This window comes from Glycine max, chromosome 13 (genome assembly GCF_000004515.6).
Source record: "Glycine max cultivar Williams 82 chromosome 13, Glycine_max_v4.0, whole genome shotgun sequence".
Taxonomy (NCBI): Eukaryota; Viridiplantae; Streptophyta; class Magnoliopsida; order Fabales; family Fabaceae; genus Glycine; species Glycine max.
The window spans coordinates 34716758-34733543 of record NC_038249.2 but is presented as its reverse complement, the minus strand read 5'-3'; the positions used below and the strand labels follow the sequence as shown (position 1 = coordinate 34733543).

The 16786-nt window shown below is 33.6% G+C and overlaps 2 protein-coding genes across 4 annotated transcripts; both read right to left on the bottom strand.

Annotated features, from left to right (window-relative positions):
- Positions 1-5062: 5062 nt before the first annotated feature.
- On the bottom strand, positions 5063-6362 carry LOC100775668 (kelch repeat-containing protein). The gene has a single exon (NM_001317707.2). The coding sequence runs from the start codon at positions 6283-6285 to the stop codon at positions 5164-5166; it is 1122 nt and encodes a 373-aa protein (NP_001304636.2). The 5' UTR covers positions 6286-6362; the 3' UTR covers positions 5063-5163.
- Positions 6363-11993: 5631 nt separating this feature from the next.
- LOC100820568 (protein GID8 homolog) lies at positions 11994-16786 on the bottom strand. Of its 3 annotated transcripts, none has more exons than XM_003543026.5 (7): positions 16492-16786; positions 16173-16314; positions 15443-15602; positions 15232-15338; positions 13954-14085; positions 13280-13436; positions 11994-12319 (listed from the first exon to the last, which is right to left on the bottom strand). In XM_003543026.5, the coding sequence occupies exons 2-7, from the start codon at positions 16221-16223 to the stop codon at positions 12198-12200; spliced, it is 729 nt and encodes a 242-aa protein (XP_003543074.1). In that variant the 5' UTR covers positions 16224-16314; positions 16492-16786; the 3' UTR covers positions 11994-12197. The 3 variants fall into 3 exon arrangements, with proteins under 3 accessions (XP_003543074.1, XP_006594609.1, XP_014621304.1); XM_006594546.3 differs by having other exon boundaries at positions 16173-16284; positions 16492-16755; XM_014765818.2 differs by having other exon boundaries at positions 16173-16759.

The window sequence follows — 16786 nt, the reverse complement described above, 5'->3', positions numbered from 1 at the left end:
TTTGGGACTTCAAGCAACTATAGCAAGCATGTGGGGGGTGAAAAAAGGAGAAACTTTGGAATTTGGATTTAGGACCCTGTCTTTTGTTTTTCTGTCTGGATAAAATGATAAAAAGCTCTTTTACCCTTTGAAGTTGGTCTTTAGCTTTTACACCATTTTTTTGTTTTTAAAAAAATGACTTTGCTTATTGTTTTTTTTAATGGGTTGTTGTTTGGTAGACGCTAAAAATAAGATAGGTGAAAATAGAATGAATGAGTAGTAATAGATGAAAAATAAAATACAAATTAAAAGTATTTGGCTAAAGATAATTAGAGAAGAGGCCAGAAGAATTAATAAAGAGATAAGTGAAAATATGTAAAAAAAAAAGTATAAAGGAAATTGAAATCTTGTTTATTTATTCATTTGGTTTTTTGTCATCGACATGAGAATTTTTACTTTTGATCATGATTCTAGACCTTTCCCCTCTTCATTACTGTAAAATAATATTTCTCATTCTAATCCTAATCCTTTTATATATGATTGAAATTGCAAGCGGGAGATGACTGAAATTTTTTCCATGAAAAATGCTTCCATTCGGGGTTTTAAATTTTCACATCGAAAAAAAAAGGTTTTAAATTTCAATCATGCAAACTTTGCGTCTAATCAGAATTCGACATACTTTAATAAAACTTTGTGACTAATTTCTCAATCATATCCTCCAACACATAATATCACTTACATCTTTCATTCATCACTAAAAGAGATATCTTTGAGTTCCCAACCATAAGATCCTCCACAAATGTTTTTATTTAATTATTGTTTTAATAAATAAAAGAAGGCTTTGGGATTATAAAGTGTTATAGTCAAACTACGAACGTACATCCACAAACATATGTCGGGCAAAGCTTCAAAATGATCTCAAGATGATTTTGAGTTTTGAAGGTGACTGAGGGTGCTATATACTTGCAATATTCTAACGTTCAAGTGAGTACTGATTTTAGCAGAGTTTAAATATTGGAGAGAGAAAACACTTCCTGTTTTCTTCTCCATCGCAAAAAGAAATTCAGAATTATGAAGCTGTCTGTAAGGCTTGTATTTGTTTTTTTCTTTGAAAGTAAGGTATCCTTGAAGTTGGAGTTTGGAAGTCTTGAGATTAATCTTTTAAGATGTAAAAATTAATGAAGTAGGTTTTGTTCTTTTCAATAAAATCTTCTTTATACTTGGTCAAACTTTTGCTAGCATGTTTAAAAGATTTAATTATTTATCAATTGTGTTGAATCATTTTAGTTTGTGAGACCTGTATTTAATTTTTTAATTTATGTGAAATTAAAGAAGAAGAAAAATATAAAACGAAAGAAGAAGAAATAAGATAAAAATATAAAAAAAACTCTATTTGTTTGGAAAGATAAAGAAGAAAGAGATCAGACTTTTTTTTTTTACCCTTTAAAAAAATATAAAATATTCTTTTGGTCAGTCATTTTATTGTTTTAGTTTCAGTTTGATGTTTTAAGTTTAAAATTTTCATTTTAATACTTTGAAGTATTTTTGTTAAATTAAGTTAGTCATTTTGTTAGTTTAGTACATTAAATTGTTAGACAAATTGATAGTATGACCCATTTTGTCTAATAGAGAATGTTAAGGGACCAGAGGGGAAAAGAATAAGTAAAAAAACTGAATTAAAACAAGAAAAAGACAAAGAACACAAAGGTATTTTAACCTCTCTTTTTTTTTAACAAGAACTAATTAAAAAAATTTAGAGAGAAATTTATAAAGGAAACGGAATTATATACTTGAGTTTGTCAAAAGAATAAAAGCGTATATTTTAATATATAAAATATATTTTTAGTTATTATATTTTCGATCAAATGTGATTTATTTAATATTATTTTTCGATCAAATAATATACTTTAGTTATTATATTTTAGATCAAATGTGATTAACTTATTTAGTTCTAATACTATTCACATAAATTTTTATTTTTTTTAAAATTATAATAAGTATACAATTATAAATTAAAAAATATTTTTATTTAATTAAATTTTAAAATACATCACTTTTGTACTTATTTTAAAATTAAAATACTTGTATCCATAATATATATATATATATATATATAAAGCAAAAGTTATTGGTTACAAATAAGATACTGTCAAAAAAGAAATAAGCTGATAAGTTTGCATTAATTGCAAATGGTTAGAAAAGGGACCACATGAGCATGGCAGCAACTTTCAGAGATAAATTAAATTTTGAGAAGATTCTGTAGCAAAAAGAAGGCATAACTAACATTAGTTCATATAAATTATTTTATAGTCAAAGACTCAGACTAACAGCAATATAGACTGCTGCTGGAGAATTTCCTTCATCGGCTACCCCAGGATCCATTTCATAAGCTTTGTTCTTTTTGGCAGAATGGCCGGCTATGCTGATTGCTGATGAAGTAATTAAACTAATCAAATAATTGATTTTGAATTATTAAACACAGTTAAAAAAGTATTATGATGGATGAAAAACATATTTATACCCATAAGAAAAATACTAAAAGACCACACGATCAATCATAAATGACAGGATTAGTCAACACCCAAGGGACCTTTCTAAAAGAAAACGAATCCAATCATGGTGATCATGTACGTGTTCGTGCATACTTAAGCCTTCAGGTGGAGCTAGATAATGCAAATGCATACATAGGGGTTTGGCAGATGAAGAAAACAAAATACAAAGCACATGCACACATCCAATAATATATATGCATTGTCTCCTTTTTCAGGCTCCACCTGAACGATCGGTCATTTTAGGGCACTAATATTGTACTTTTACGTGAAATTATATATTTGTATCATTAAATAAATTTTATGCATGTCTATTTAAATTAAATAGAGAATAAAAGTCACAGAATTCGTTACGATTTGCATGATTTTACCTAAAAAATGTATAAATTAATTAGCTTTCTTTTTTGTGTGATACACAAGAATCTGAACTATTATGTATGTCGACCTTTCCGAGGCCCAAAAACCCGACATGTGGCCCTCTGATTGTCTCCAAGATCAATGGCTAAAGAAGCAAATCGTGTTCGTCAAGGCAGTGCTGTTGTACCAGAAAAAGAAAATCATTGTGTACTGTGATGTGAACCCTTCACGCGTGCATGCTTCAGCTGACACGTGCGTAACCAACAGTCATGTCATGCAGAGAGAGACTGAGTCCGATGGACCCTTTTCTTTCTAACTTTCTCTTCTTTTCAAGCTGCTCTGGTCAAAACTTTTGAGTGCTGCGTTGACCACTCCATAAAGGACTGGGAACCCTTTCAATTGGGCTTGGGCTTTCTATACTAGTTTGATGTTCAGGCTTTTAGGGTGGGTGTTGCCGGCCCAATATCTTGATCCATGAACCAGATTCTGGGCTTGTCCTTTCAAAGGGCTGCCCATTATTGTTTTGTTTGGGGAATGCTTTAGGTTAAATTAAATTAATTGTATCCTTTGCACTTTTGGCAATGCTTTAGTGGAGCAGTAAACAGTGACACCCATGTTTAATAAGCAACACTTTATATTCACATGAACCACACCTTAAACAATGTTTATATAGTGATTATGATTGTAGTGAGCTCAATAAAGCAAACCAATGCTACTTGCGCTCCGCTAAGTGGGGTAGCTTCGATTTCTTTTCTTTCACCTTGGGCTTTTGGGCCATAAAAATAATTATAAACATGTTTACGCATACACATAAGAATAATAGATATCCAGAAAAGCAGCAGAAAATATAAACTAGAAACTCGCAAGCCGACAACGGAAATATCATATCGACAAGAACAGTGATTAAGATTTATAAAGTTAAAAGTTAATTGTAGAAGATTTTGATCCCTAAATAGATAATCAGTGAAGAACATTAATGATTGCCATTAATGTGTTATGATAGTTTTCTGATGCTTATAAATGAATTTATTGTAATGAAAATAATTAAATATCATATGTAGATCTGTCTAACTGGTGAAATCGAAAACAAAATTTAAGGAAAATATTTTACTTTAAATATGATAGTTATATAGTATATTTTTTTTTTGTCGACATATATAGACTTATGGGTGCTTGTAATTTAGGTATTTATATAACTATAATCATACTGAATAAATGACTAGATTATAAGTGAGTATTATAACTATAACTAATTTTTAAAATATGAGTATAATTTGATATAATCCGTTGTTGTTTTTAAAATATGAGTATGAATAAATTAGTTATACAATCAATTATATAGCAAGGTCTAAAATCAATTACAAAACTGACTATGGATGATTAAAATATGTTATTTGAAATATCAATTTCTATAAAACTAGGTATAGTTTTATAATTATAACTATTTTTTAAATAAAAATTATTTATTTTGAAATACATAATAACTATAAAATTGGTTATAGTTTTGATATCTACTTTTATATAACTAACTATAGTTATAGGTATTTTTTTAGCATCCCTAGTTAGATTTATTGTCAAAGGACAATATATGATACTTTTTTATTTTATAAAACAATAATAACAAATATTTTTTTATAGATATAAAATTTAAGTTTTTAGTTATTTTACTTTTGGATGGATACTCTTATATATCCCCACCCCCGTAGCTTTATGCTATTGAAGATAGTAGTACGTGTTTAATTTGATATATGCCTTAATAAATGGTATCATGGTTTGTACTTTGGAACACCTGTTTGTTGCTAATTTGGGCCAAACAATCCTTTCTCCCAAAACTTTCCGCAAAGCAGATTGATAGTGACGGAGCTAACGTAAATCACGTGGATAGTTATTACAAATGATAATTAGCATTGCCTGCTTAAGGAACTCAAGTTACCGAAGTCAATTTTTTTTTTCTTTCTCAAATATATCTCCTTTAGAGATAGCCCTGTTGGAAGCATAGTGAGGTAGGCATTTTATGAAAGTAAAATTGCTCAAACATGAAATTAAAAAGATTAAAACTGCATCTTAAGCCATTTTCCTTTTATTTGTTAACTGGGTTGGAATTGTCATGAGGATTTGATCTGTAGCAAACAATTCAACCAAAGACAGAGCTGTCTTTCAAATGCATATATAGTGATCTAGCCAAAAAAAAAGTTATGCATTGATAATAACATATAGCTATAAATTAAACTTAAACCATTCTACATATTGTTTTTTTTTTTTTTTTTGAACTCTCAATTTAAGAGAGTTGCACAACACAGCAATGGCCACAAAGCTCTTTCTCACCCTCCAATTCCATTGGTTCAAAGCTCCTCCAAGCATCCCTGGTGGCTGAAGTGTCAAACATGTGCACAACAGACATAGTTCTTGGTAGTTCCCCACCTATCCTGTAACCTGCCAAGAAAAACAAACGAGTCCCAATTGGTGCCATAGTTAGGTACAGTCTTTGATCATTCGGAGGCCAATTCTCATAGTTGTCCTCTAATGTGGACAGGTTTCTCTTGTGCGATCCATCAACTTCATTCCAAAGTTTTCCATCATAGGCCTCAATGTGTCCCTTCCATGCATTCAGGCAATCCCCTGAACTCAAAAGTGTACCATTCACTGCCACTATCTGATTAGGTGGCACATCCAATTGCCACATCCCCGCTATCATGTCCCACTTCCCTGCTTGCGTGTCATACACCTCTGCTGAACTACGTTCCACTATGCTTGGCATTGTCTTATCCGAGTCTTCTCTCTCAGCAAACCCCCCAACTATGTAAACTTTCCCTTGCCACGTCACACCTATACATTTGTACCTTAAAATATGCAAATTAGGCAAAGGGATCCACTTGTCATTTTCGGGGTCGTACACCTCAGCCGATGAGATCCCCCGTGCTGGCCCGGCACATGACAGCGTGGACTTCCCCCCTGCCACGTAGATTTTGTTGTCACAAACTGTGCAAGCAAAATCATACCGTGCCACACCTAGTGGTGCACAATTGAACCATTGGTTGGTTCTAATGTTGTAACGGAGAACTGTTGCCACAACTTTGATACCCTCATCAACGTAGTCAGCACATTCATCAGATACATGAACCATTTCTTTGTGACAAATTTGGCCACCAATTATGTAAATAAAGTCCCCTAGGGAGACTATGGCAAAACCCTTTAAGATTTGGTCATCAATTAGGCCAGGAATTGTGCCTACATAGGTCCATGTGTTCATGGATGGGTAATATAGCTCAATTGAATTTGGGAGACTGACACCTGGGGTTGGTTCTCTAGGACAAAACACAGCAACCACTACATGATTGGAAAGAAGATTTTCTGGGGATGGTGGAGCTGTTGGTCTTGGTGGAGAAGGGAGCGAACCCATTGGAGTTTTTGGGAGAGTGTGCTAGTAGCCCAGTACTAGTGATATTTTCACTGAGTATTAATTCCTAAGTTTTGTGTGTCAATGGCAAGTGGGAAATGTAATAGTATAAAGGTGGGGGAGAGATATAGAGGAAAAATGACGGAGAAAACCAAAAGTTGGATCGTGAGCATCGACTAGGAAGAACACGTGGCGCTGAAATCAATGAATTTTCTTCTTGTGATAAGAGATGAAACATTTGGTGGTTATTGTACATGGTCATGTCTTATTTTGTTTAGCAAATGGGACAAAGATTATTATTTTCCGGATTTTCCAAGGTCTAGGTAGTAAACAGGATTTGAACAAATTTTTTATTTAATTAATCTCTTTGTGGCGTGTATTTTTAGGCTAGGACTTGTTTGGATGGGATTTGTTCTCTCTTTTGGTAGCAACATTTTCAATTACACACTATGTTTATTTTACAAACTAGAATATCAATTTGATTTTTCCAACAGTGCTGGGGTATCTCTTATGAGGAATGTGAATTATTGAAATGATGATGGCATGAGCATACCAAATTTAAGAATGACTTGTAGCGTAAGATTAGACTCTGCTTTTTAAGTCTAAAGTTGCCATTTATTGAGGGGGAAAAAGTAATGAGGTACTGAAATAATAGCCTCTTGGTTCAACCAAAAGGGAGAAAGGAGGAGGGTTAGAGAAATACTAAAAAATAAAAGTACCTTGTAGGCAATGTGACAAACACAAAAAAACAAAAGAGAGAGATAAATCCAAGAGAAACACGCTGGGAAAGCATCTAAAAAGATTGTAGCTTGGAAGCAAATCCAAATGAGATACTAGTGTATCACTGTATGATACATGAAGTGTGGGATCTGTGATGCTTCTCTTTTTTTCTTTTCACATTAAGCAAACACTAGTTCGGCTATCGGCATAGGTGTGCTTATCAAAAAATGGCACTTTGTTTTTTCTATGATGTATATGCTTTGGTTTAATAATACTGCATGCTTTTGCAATCTCGCCTCTTTATCTGCTTTTTTACCTTTGAAGATTTGGTGTACCATGACTGAGATTTTTTTAATGTCAGCGACAACAAACAAAGAGTCATGGCATGTGATTAGTAAACTAAACAAAATAGAGCATGCAACTTTGAGAATATAGATTGCCCATGAGGCAATTACTAGCACTATAGTATACTCCAATATGTGTAATTGCACGCATGACTCGCCCCTTGACATTTGTAACCGTGCAATGTGCATGACAAAGTTCATTTTGTTTTTTTTTTTTTTTACTTTTTTGCTACTCAAAGTATAACATGTTCTGTGTTTCACATTTGCCGGTTCTGTTAATTTGGGTATTCATAAAGGCTTATTGGGTTTTACTTGTACTCAATTTTCAATCCCAGGGCCCATTATTGGTGGCATCATTTGGACGACTGTAATGACAGAGAAAGAGTAGTGATTGTAACTAGTTGTAGCTGCACTCTGAAATTAACTATTTGACCAAAAGAGGCAATAGGGAAAGCAACAATACCTACACTGTATGGTAAATATCATACGGAGGAAACCCCTCGTTTGTTCGATTTTTGGGAACTTGCTCCCAAATTGCACGATGACGACTAATTGCTTGTTCTGAATGCAGTCAAGAATGAAGAATCATTCAAAGCAACAAAGGGCGACAAAGACATAGTGACAGAAAAAACTTTGTTGCCTAGTCAAAGATTGCAAAACTAATGGCCATAAACGGGAATAACATTTTAATGGGACATGCATAAGAAATTAAACCGGTTATGTGTGGGTTTGGTTTTTCAGTTGCAAGGATTGTGATTTGTGAGTGGGCACATGATCACCAAGAGGGAACTGGGGAATCACGCCTAACATAGAAGTCCAGCTAAGGCTGATAGGGATGGGAAGGTTAATGAATTAGCTAGAGAGAGTTGACAGTTGTGAGTGCTTCCCTTATTTTATGAACGTAACTAATTGGTCCTGCATGTGGATTCAATGTGAATATTAACACTACTTCTCTGTTTGCAGCCTGTGATCATAGACAAAAGGGTACAAAAATGTGGGGACACATTTGAAGGACCATAACATAACATGTGGACAATAAAATGTTTTACATAATCACCAAGTTTTATGAAATTCAATTGAATAATAAATAATATATCCATTTTATAATTTTATCCAATAAAAAATCTTTCTGTATGAAAAATTATAACAAAAATACAATGTATATGATATATATTAAACATAATAGTATAAATTTCACACATTTGGGTTGGGTTACTAACAAATAACAACGTATAATGAGAGAAAAGGACTTTGCATAGGGTACCAAGAGGGAAGAATGACAAGTCATCAAAAGGGTATCCCACCATAACATAAGGCAGCATGCAGTGGGGGGCAGTAGGCAGTGAGAACAAGATAGCAGGGACAGGAGGATAAGAGCTGCAGAATGAGACAAGAGAGAATTTAAATCAGGATATGTTTGTGTGGTGTGTAAAAAGCAAAAGTCAAAAAAGACTTTAGAGAAGAAGACAAAAAGTGAGAGAATCAGACTGGTGGCAGAAGGTAATCAGAGAAAGGCACATGGTTTCTGGTTTGGCTTGTACGGGAGACAAAGCAGTTTGGAGCTAAAAAGGCAACTTTGATTTGATTGATCACCATGGAGTTTCATTGCACACTTGCCATGTCCCTTTCTTTTATTACTGGTCCGTTATTTCTCTAGTAGTTCGTAGAGAAGAAAAACCCGTGCAATGGAACCTGCTTGCTTTGACTGGTGTTGCTGTTGCTACGGGAAATTGACTATCATCGAGGGTTTCCAAATTATAACGAATTAAAGTATGGTAAATGTGATAGTGATTCATTGGTCTTAGTTATATATTTTGGTTTCCTTATTGGTCTAACCGTTTTGAATCTAAAATTTTGCATTTTGACCAAATATAGATTAAGGAGGGAATTATTTTTCTTGATTGACGATAAATTTATCTTAAATTTATATATATATATATATATATATATTTAAATTATTCTTATTATTAATATTTATTTTTCATTTAATTGTTTGTTAATATATTATATATTTTTTTAATTTGAAGTATTTTTAGTCTAAAAATAATTAATAAAAAAATTACATATTAAGTCTAAGAAAATTATTTTATAGTTTATAAAATATCAAATATGCATGTCTCCTTTCACAGCTAACATCATAGTTTTTTTTTGTCATAGAAAAACTAATCTTTACTAGACTGAATTTTCGTTAATTAATGGTTAGCACACAAGGTGATTTTTTTTATTATGAAAAACTATATAACTATTTAAATAAAAAATAGATGTGCGAATAAAATTAAGTGAAAAATATTAATAAATAAAAGGGAAAACCATACAATTACTTACCAACCATTGCCACACAACCTAGATGTGGTGTTAATTAAACTGACTTGCATTATTTTGGTGGACCTGGCTGCTAGGGGGCAGTTATGCAATTTAATGTACGGTTTGGGGGTCAAAAAAATATTTTCCTTTTCAATTTATTTATGGACCTTCAATTTTAATTATTACGAATTACTAATTTACGTTTTTTGTTTTCACTGTGTTTTTCTTTAATTAAGTTTTACAATCTTAAATTCGTAATTTACTCTAATTAACTGGAACCCACAATTCAGGTAATATCTCGTGGCCTTAACAGGTTTTTATGGGAATAAATTTTGTTTTGCCCAGAATCCACATGGTTTAGAGGTTGAGGGCTTTGCAAGAATATTAATCGTACAAAAAAAAGAAGTGATACTTATAATAGACGTAAGAGAATAAACAAAATTGTTGTTCGGAATTTTCGGGGCAATTCAGATTTTGAAGGTTAATATCGAAATGAAAGAAGATAATGCAGTTCCGTAGAGTGAGGAAAAAGAAGGGTTTTTAGTTAAGAAAAAAATGGAGGAGAGAGAGATGGGGGGCATTGAATTGAATAGATTAGATTATACTAAAATTCGTTACACTGTCACAACAACATTCTGAATCGTGATAGACAAAGAAGCCTGCTTGTTAGACTTTGAGGCTCTCTGCCCATTGCAACCCCACATACCAACATCATTCTGTAATGTGTAATCTATAGAAGATGGAATTTCAGCATCCCAACGTAACCCCTATTCTCTCACTCCTATAGATAACTGTGCACGCGCACCTTCTTTCAAAGACCCCAAATATTTACCCTTTCCATTTCAGTGTTTCTTCTTCTCCATCACCAATTCACCATATAACCCCTTTTACCTTTCTCAACCCCTACACACACACACACACACACATACACAACCAGCATTGCTCTTTCTCTCTCATTTCTACTCTAAATATATCCACCATTACAACCTTCTTCTTGTTCTTATCTTGGAGAAAATTCTCTGTTTTGTGGAAGATGGGTTTGTTGGAGCGCTTGGAATGGGTGAATACTTATGGCAAGAAGCGTTGTAGGAGCTTGTTTTGGAGGGTGCGTGCTGCATTGAAGAGGGCATTCAAGAATGGGGGCAAGCAGAGACTCAAATTTCAATACGATCCTTCGAGTTATGCACTCAACTTCGATGATGGTTGTTGCGCGGCCAAGAAATTCATTGGTGATGCACGACTCATGGAGCTTACCGACATTCACAACAACACCTTGGTTTATGTGCTTTGGATCAAAACCAACTGAAGTTCTGCTTCTTCATTAAATTTTGTCATCTTTGCTGTTTAGTACTACTTAAGTTTCTTTTTTTTTTTTCTTTTTCTTTTTAATGTTTATGGTTTCGTAGATAAGAAAAGTATTGCAGGATTTTTCATGGAATTTGTTCTCTTCCCTTGTGTTAGTGTATAGCACCTTATATATTCTTAACTTCTGTTCTAAGCTACAACACTCGTTAGTCTACATTCTTCGCTAATTGTGTCTTGACCCAAAATTAAAAGCTACAACACGACAAGAGACTAAACAGTATCTGTCGGCTAAGTCCTTTTTAATTCAGTTCTCAAATTTTAATACTAATACTAAGTATTAAATTTCAACCACACATACTACTTCAACTTCTTAATTCAAGTTCGTCTGATGATGAGAGCAAATAGAGAGGTAGTGGCTAATGATCTAAGTCACGATAACAACAATATTAGTAACTACAATAGTATTGATTTTGTAGTTGTGATACTAATCATGATAGTGGTAGCAACTAATAATAGTGGTGGTCAAACTAATAATAGTGGTGGTCATAGGGACAATGAAAGTGGTCTTGTTATTATAGTGATGATGGTGGCAGTGACAACCAATTATGTTACTACCAACAATTGCATTAGTTTTAGATAACTAATATGGTATGTAGAGAAATTTAAACCAGTTTAAGCACTTCAAATAGGAGATTTCTCAGTTACCATAATCTTTAAATTTTAGAATGAAAATTACAAAATAAAATTACGTTTTTACATTTTAAAATTTGATTTTAATCAAACATTTTATCCCAAACAAGTTGCAGTCTTATTCAAGAAGCAACGTTAAATTGCTCTCTGCACATAGCAGTCACGCGTTTTCATCTTTTGCCAGAGAATAGTGTTTCTCATTAATGAAGCAGAGCAGCAAAGTGAATATTGTTGAAACGGTTCGTGGCAATCGAAAATAATGATAGGGTCGTCAGACTAGGGCTAACTTATACCATCATCATGGCATAGTAAACCTTAATATGCAACAGAATACCTTAACAAGCGGTCTAAGAAAAGAATTGGTGACTGTATTCACAAATCTTTTTGTACATGAGTATAAAACCAACGGAAGAGCTATCTACGAGGAAATGGATATCAATTTCAACAAATATCTTTCGATTAAAGTACATACACAATTTTTAATGCTAATCACTGCAATATCTTCATCTAGCACCTAAAATCCCCGAACTGAAATTAAAACGTTACAAGTATTCAAACAGCAGGATCTTCTAATGTAGCGGTGGATAGATCATTGACACGAGGATAAGCAGCTTTCTCATCCAGCTGGTTTTGGGCGCATAGCAGCATCTTCAACAGGCTTGGAAGTTTTGGGTCTGCCAAAAAAATTGATCAAGGTTACCAAATTCTGGAGCCCATTAGCAAATTTTTCAAATGGTGAAAATAAAACCGAGCATACTTGTAGTTTTTTAACATTTTAGATACAGCAAATCATCTTAATGGAACACTGGAACATAATACAAACTAGTGCAAGGAGAAAGCCCAGTTGGCAACAATTATAACGGATAAAAGAAAATTTTAACACCAATTATCATTCTATGCAGACATGCATATGAATTCAATTTTTCACCCCCAACATTGTCATCAACATTATGCACTTCATAATCCATAATGATATATATAATTTTTCAATTAATTTGATGTTTAGAAATTTTAAGAAAAAATAAACAAGACAAAAAAAAAATAAAAAAAAAATTCTCCTATTGGCGTTCACATTATGTGGATTCCAATCACATTTCAAATGCAGAAGTTGAACTCCACAAATAATTCCTGTAAAACCAAGCTATATCTTTCCATGAGGTGTGTAGAGGGAAGAAATAAAATCCGTGTAAACATGATTTTGGCATAGCCAATGGCATGTAAAGGAAACCAACAAGCCACAAAATGATTTATCCCAGTAGATGAACAGTCAGTCCTCTCAATATTCTCTTGGACTTTTGTGAAAGCAGGCATATAATTCAGATTGTTATTCACTTCCAAGCTCTAGAAGTTTGAATCCATCATTGAAGCATAAAACAAATCATCAGAAGTCAGTTGATTTACTCTAACAGAACAGACTGAACAGTGATTCAGGTGCCAATTTGGCAAAAGCTTCTATTATGTTCCCAGATTTTACACTTGCTGTTTCAATAAAACCTATATCTCAATCACAATCAAGAAAAACTTATAGAAATGCATAAAAATAACACATTCGTGTGAAAATTGAGTGCCAAACTAGATTTAAAACCCCCCAAGTTATATATGCGTAGAAACAGACTTCTGCAGCAAGCACAAACCTTTTTCATGGCTCTGGCTAGTAAGTATGGCTGCATTCACCTCACTTGCTGTCTTTAAACGCTGTGATATGTCAAGCAGCTCTCCAACAGGACAGTTAGAAACATCTTCAAAGGCAAGAAGTGCAACAGTCCTCTCCAACTCTTCCAAAAAACTTTGCTGAAATCCAACAGGCAAGTATTAGCCCCAAGTCTCTGAAACAGTTACATACAAATTTTCCACAATAACAATTTACTTTCCCATATTGGATTTTTCTTAACTACAAGCAATTAAAGTAAATTGACAATACAAACAAATAACCCATTAATGTAAAGGCCAGAATCCTAACAAAGATTTTATGGAAAAATGCAATTTAATACCCTGGACTTCAAATTTGGGTCGTATGCAATTTAGTCCTTGATGTTTTCAAAGGTGTATTTCACTTCCTAGCTTTTTTAAATATACAAAACAACCCTTCCGATACCCCATAGCAAGGAATTGTCTTATTGATAGCAAATTAACTAGCTACGAAAGGATTATTTTCCACACATTATAAAAATGGCTTGGGAATGAAATATACATTTTTATGTCAGAGAGCAAATTGCACACAACCCAAAATTCAGAATACTAATTTACATTCTTTCCAAGATTTTACATGAAAAGATAGAGATAAGAAAATTCATTTGATTAGATTTACATTTTCCTCTCCCCTTGGTGCAAGCTCCTCTTGGGCAAACTCTAGAGCTTCTTCTACTTTTCCATTCCGGATGAGTTCTATCAATCGTTGCTGTTGAAGATGGAAAAATAATTGGGGATTTGTGTCCAGTATCTGCAGACAGTATTTCAAAACAAAATGGATAAGACAATAACAAGTGATAGCTCTGAGGTGTACAAAATTGTTATGTATTTGATTGGATGCCAGACTAGTTTTAAGAAGAATGACACAAAAAAAAGTAGTGGGTATAAAAGAGGCATTAATCTGCAAGAAATAAATGTACACGCAAAAAATTAAGATACCAAACTAACCTTTGAAATAAAATATTGAAAAAAATGTAGAAGCGACGTAAGAAACAAGAATATGTAATGATGCACAGTGAATTAGTGCTTAGGAGTGAGAATAGGCCAAGCTTCTCATCAGGAACCTCTGACCTAGCACATGTTAATATTATGCTTAGGTGTCAAGTCAAACAAAGGCTTTCATTAAAAGCCTATTTAATTAAAAAGGCTATGCTTTAAGCCAGTCAAAAAGCCTTTTAGGCCAAACAGAATAAAGAAACAAAATCATGTCATAAGTCATAACTGAAGATGTGAACTGTGAAGCTAAAACCTCTATATTAGAAAAATGAAAACAGAATAAGGAAACAGTCAAATAAAGTGCATACTAACAATTATTGGGAAACAATGTGAATTTCTTTGATGAGAATTGGTGGAAAAAAAGTAGAAGATGGGGGGAAGTATCACTGAATCATGTGATTAGTACTGGTGATGCAGAATTGGTTGGATTGCACAATTCATTCATGTATCACGTGATTCAGAGTCATATGCAACTTACCACAAGATAAAAATAGCTAGCTTGGCAAATTGCAAGTTGCAAATTGTGCAATTTTTAGCATGTAGTATTAAGCAAGTTAGGATAGTTGGGTAGGAGATGGGATGGTAACCAACTGAAAGAGGCTAGGTCATATTCTATTTAAATTCTGCATACCTCCCTGCAGGCCTTGTTTTAAAAAAAATAAAGCAAAATACAAGCACTGTATATAAGACAAACAATCCCTGTCATTGGCATTGTTAACATGTGGACTACATTGCAATATCACTACCACATATTTATCCCATAGGGAAGTGCGTGTTTAGCTATCCAGCAGGTAAGAAATTGAATAATGCATGCATTACGTGTTATTGTACACTAAAAATAAATATGCATAGAAATGGGAAGTTATCACATCACAAAATAAATAAATAAAAGGAAGCCTACCTCCGGATTTAAGTCATTCACTTTTTCAATTGCATCCTCAACATTACCACTTTGTACTGCTTTCTTAACAGCCATGCGATCTGTTATTGTTGCAAGATCTATGTCTGCTGTAGATCAATAAGGAAAATCATAGCTGGATAAAGAATACAATCTCTTGCACTCATAGACCCAAAAATAAATAAATAAATAAATAAATTAATAAAAAGGATGCGTTCAGTTCCAGACTCCATTCGAAATTTCTCAGCAGCTTCAACATAGCCTTCGGTGACAAGGAAATTCATTACCAATTTATTCATGTCTTCTTTTCTAATCTTCACATCACTAAGCTTCTTCTCCCACTCTTCTCTTGTTATCAGTTTCTTAGATGCAGCCTTCACACAATAAATTACAAGGATAAAAAATCATTTGTCATGACATATATCGGAGTTAGTTCACTTTAATCACTTCCATGCAGTATGTAAAACATTGTCCACAATCAGTCCCATAAAAAGTAATACTTCCAGAAATAAGACTAAAATTGACTTCATATGCATCACATATTTCCCTCTATTCCTTTGTTGTCTATTCATTTGTTGTGTAAAACCGAAATAAATGAGAAAACAAAGACCTTGCTTGCTTGCTAAATTAATCTCCTCCCACAGAATCCAAATCCAAACCATTAGTTGTTCAGTATAAAACGAAGCACTCCTTCTATTTATATGAGGTGCTTGTGAAAATGTAGGAAAAACTAATCCACAAAATATAACAAATCTGAACCATCATTACGAGATTCTTTACAAGTCACATGGTAATGGAATATAGAACAAAGCATCAAGAGTTCTAAAATTCTTAAATGAGCACAAATTTTAGATCCTTTGCACCACCGACATTAAAATTAAACTAATTAAATATGTATTCACCATCCACAAAGGAAAAAGCTAGAGAGAGAGAGAGTCAAATACCATTGCCTCGATTTCTGCAAGTTGACGAATCTCAAGCAAGAACAATGACATCAGTGCACCCACTTAAACCCCATTTCTAGCCCTAAACGACACACGAGACGAGCTCCCTCACCTGAAAATCCGAACAACAAAGGCACCAAAACTGCAGGTCGTAGGTCAGCATCAACAATTTAAAAAAAATCAAAAAGCAGTCGCATTTTAAGTTTCCACATCCTTCCAAATCAACAAAATTAAAATCATCAAAACCCTATCGGCGGAAGGGGAAAACAAAATCCGCACGCGAGGGGATGAAAAAATTAAAGGCAGAAAGTGAATTCACCGCAAAATAAATTCCAAGAAATTGTGGTCGGTGGTTATTTTCCGGGAAAGTGGTTGTGAGTGGGTGTATCTCCGTCTTCGGAGGGTGCCGCCGGCGATCCCTTTCTTCCAAGTTGCTTCTAGAGTTCTGTTTCAATGTGATATACAGATATTTGCTTCGGTTTTCCTCATTGAGTTCGGATCCGCTTCGTTTTCTACCGGGTCTCAACTGGACCTGAACAAGGCCCAATCGATAACGAAAGAAAATCTTCTCATGTTATGTAATTTTTCAATTTGACTTTGTTTTATCAGGTGTT

Excerpts from the sequence above, each read along its gene's own strand:
- LOC100775668 (NM_001317707.2), bottom strand. The coding sequence starts at position 6,285 with ATGGGTTCGCTCCCTTCTCCACCAAGACCAACAGCTCCACCATCCCCA.
- LOC100820568 (XM_003543026.5), bottom strand. The coding sequence starts at position 16,223 with ATGTCATTGTTCTTGCTTGAGATTCGTCAACTTGCAGAAATCGAGGCA. Across the intron at positions 15,603-16,172 it reads TTGCAGAAATCGAGGCAATG|GCTGCATCTAAGAAACTGAT; the intron begins GTATTTGACTCT and ends TATTGTGTGAAG. Across the intron at positions 13,437-13,953 it reads CACCAAGGGGAGAGGAAAAT|CAAAGTTTTTTGGAAGAGTT; the intron begins GTAAATCTAATC and ends GTTGGATTTCAG.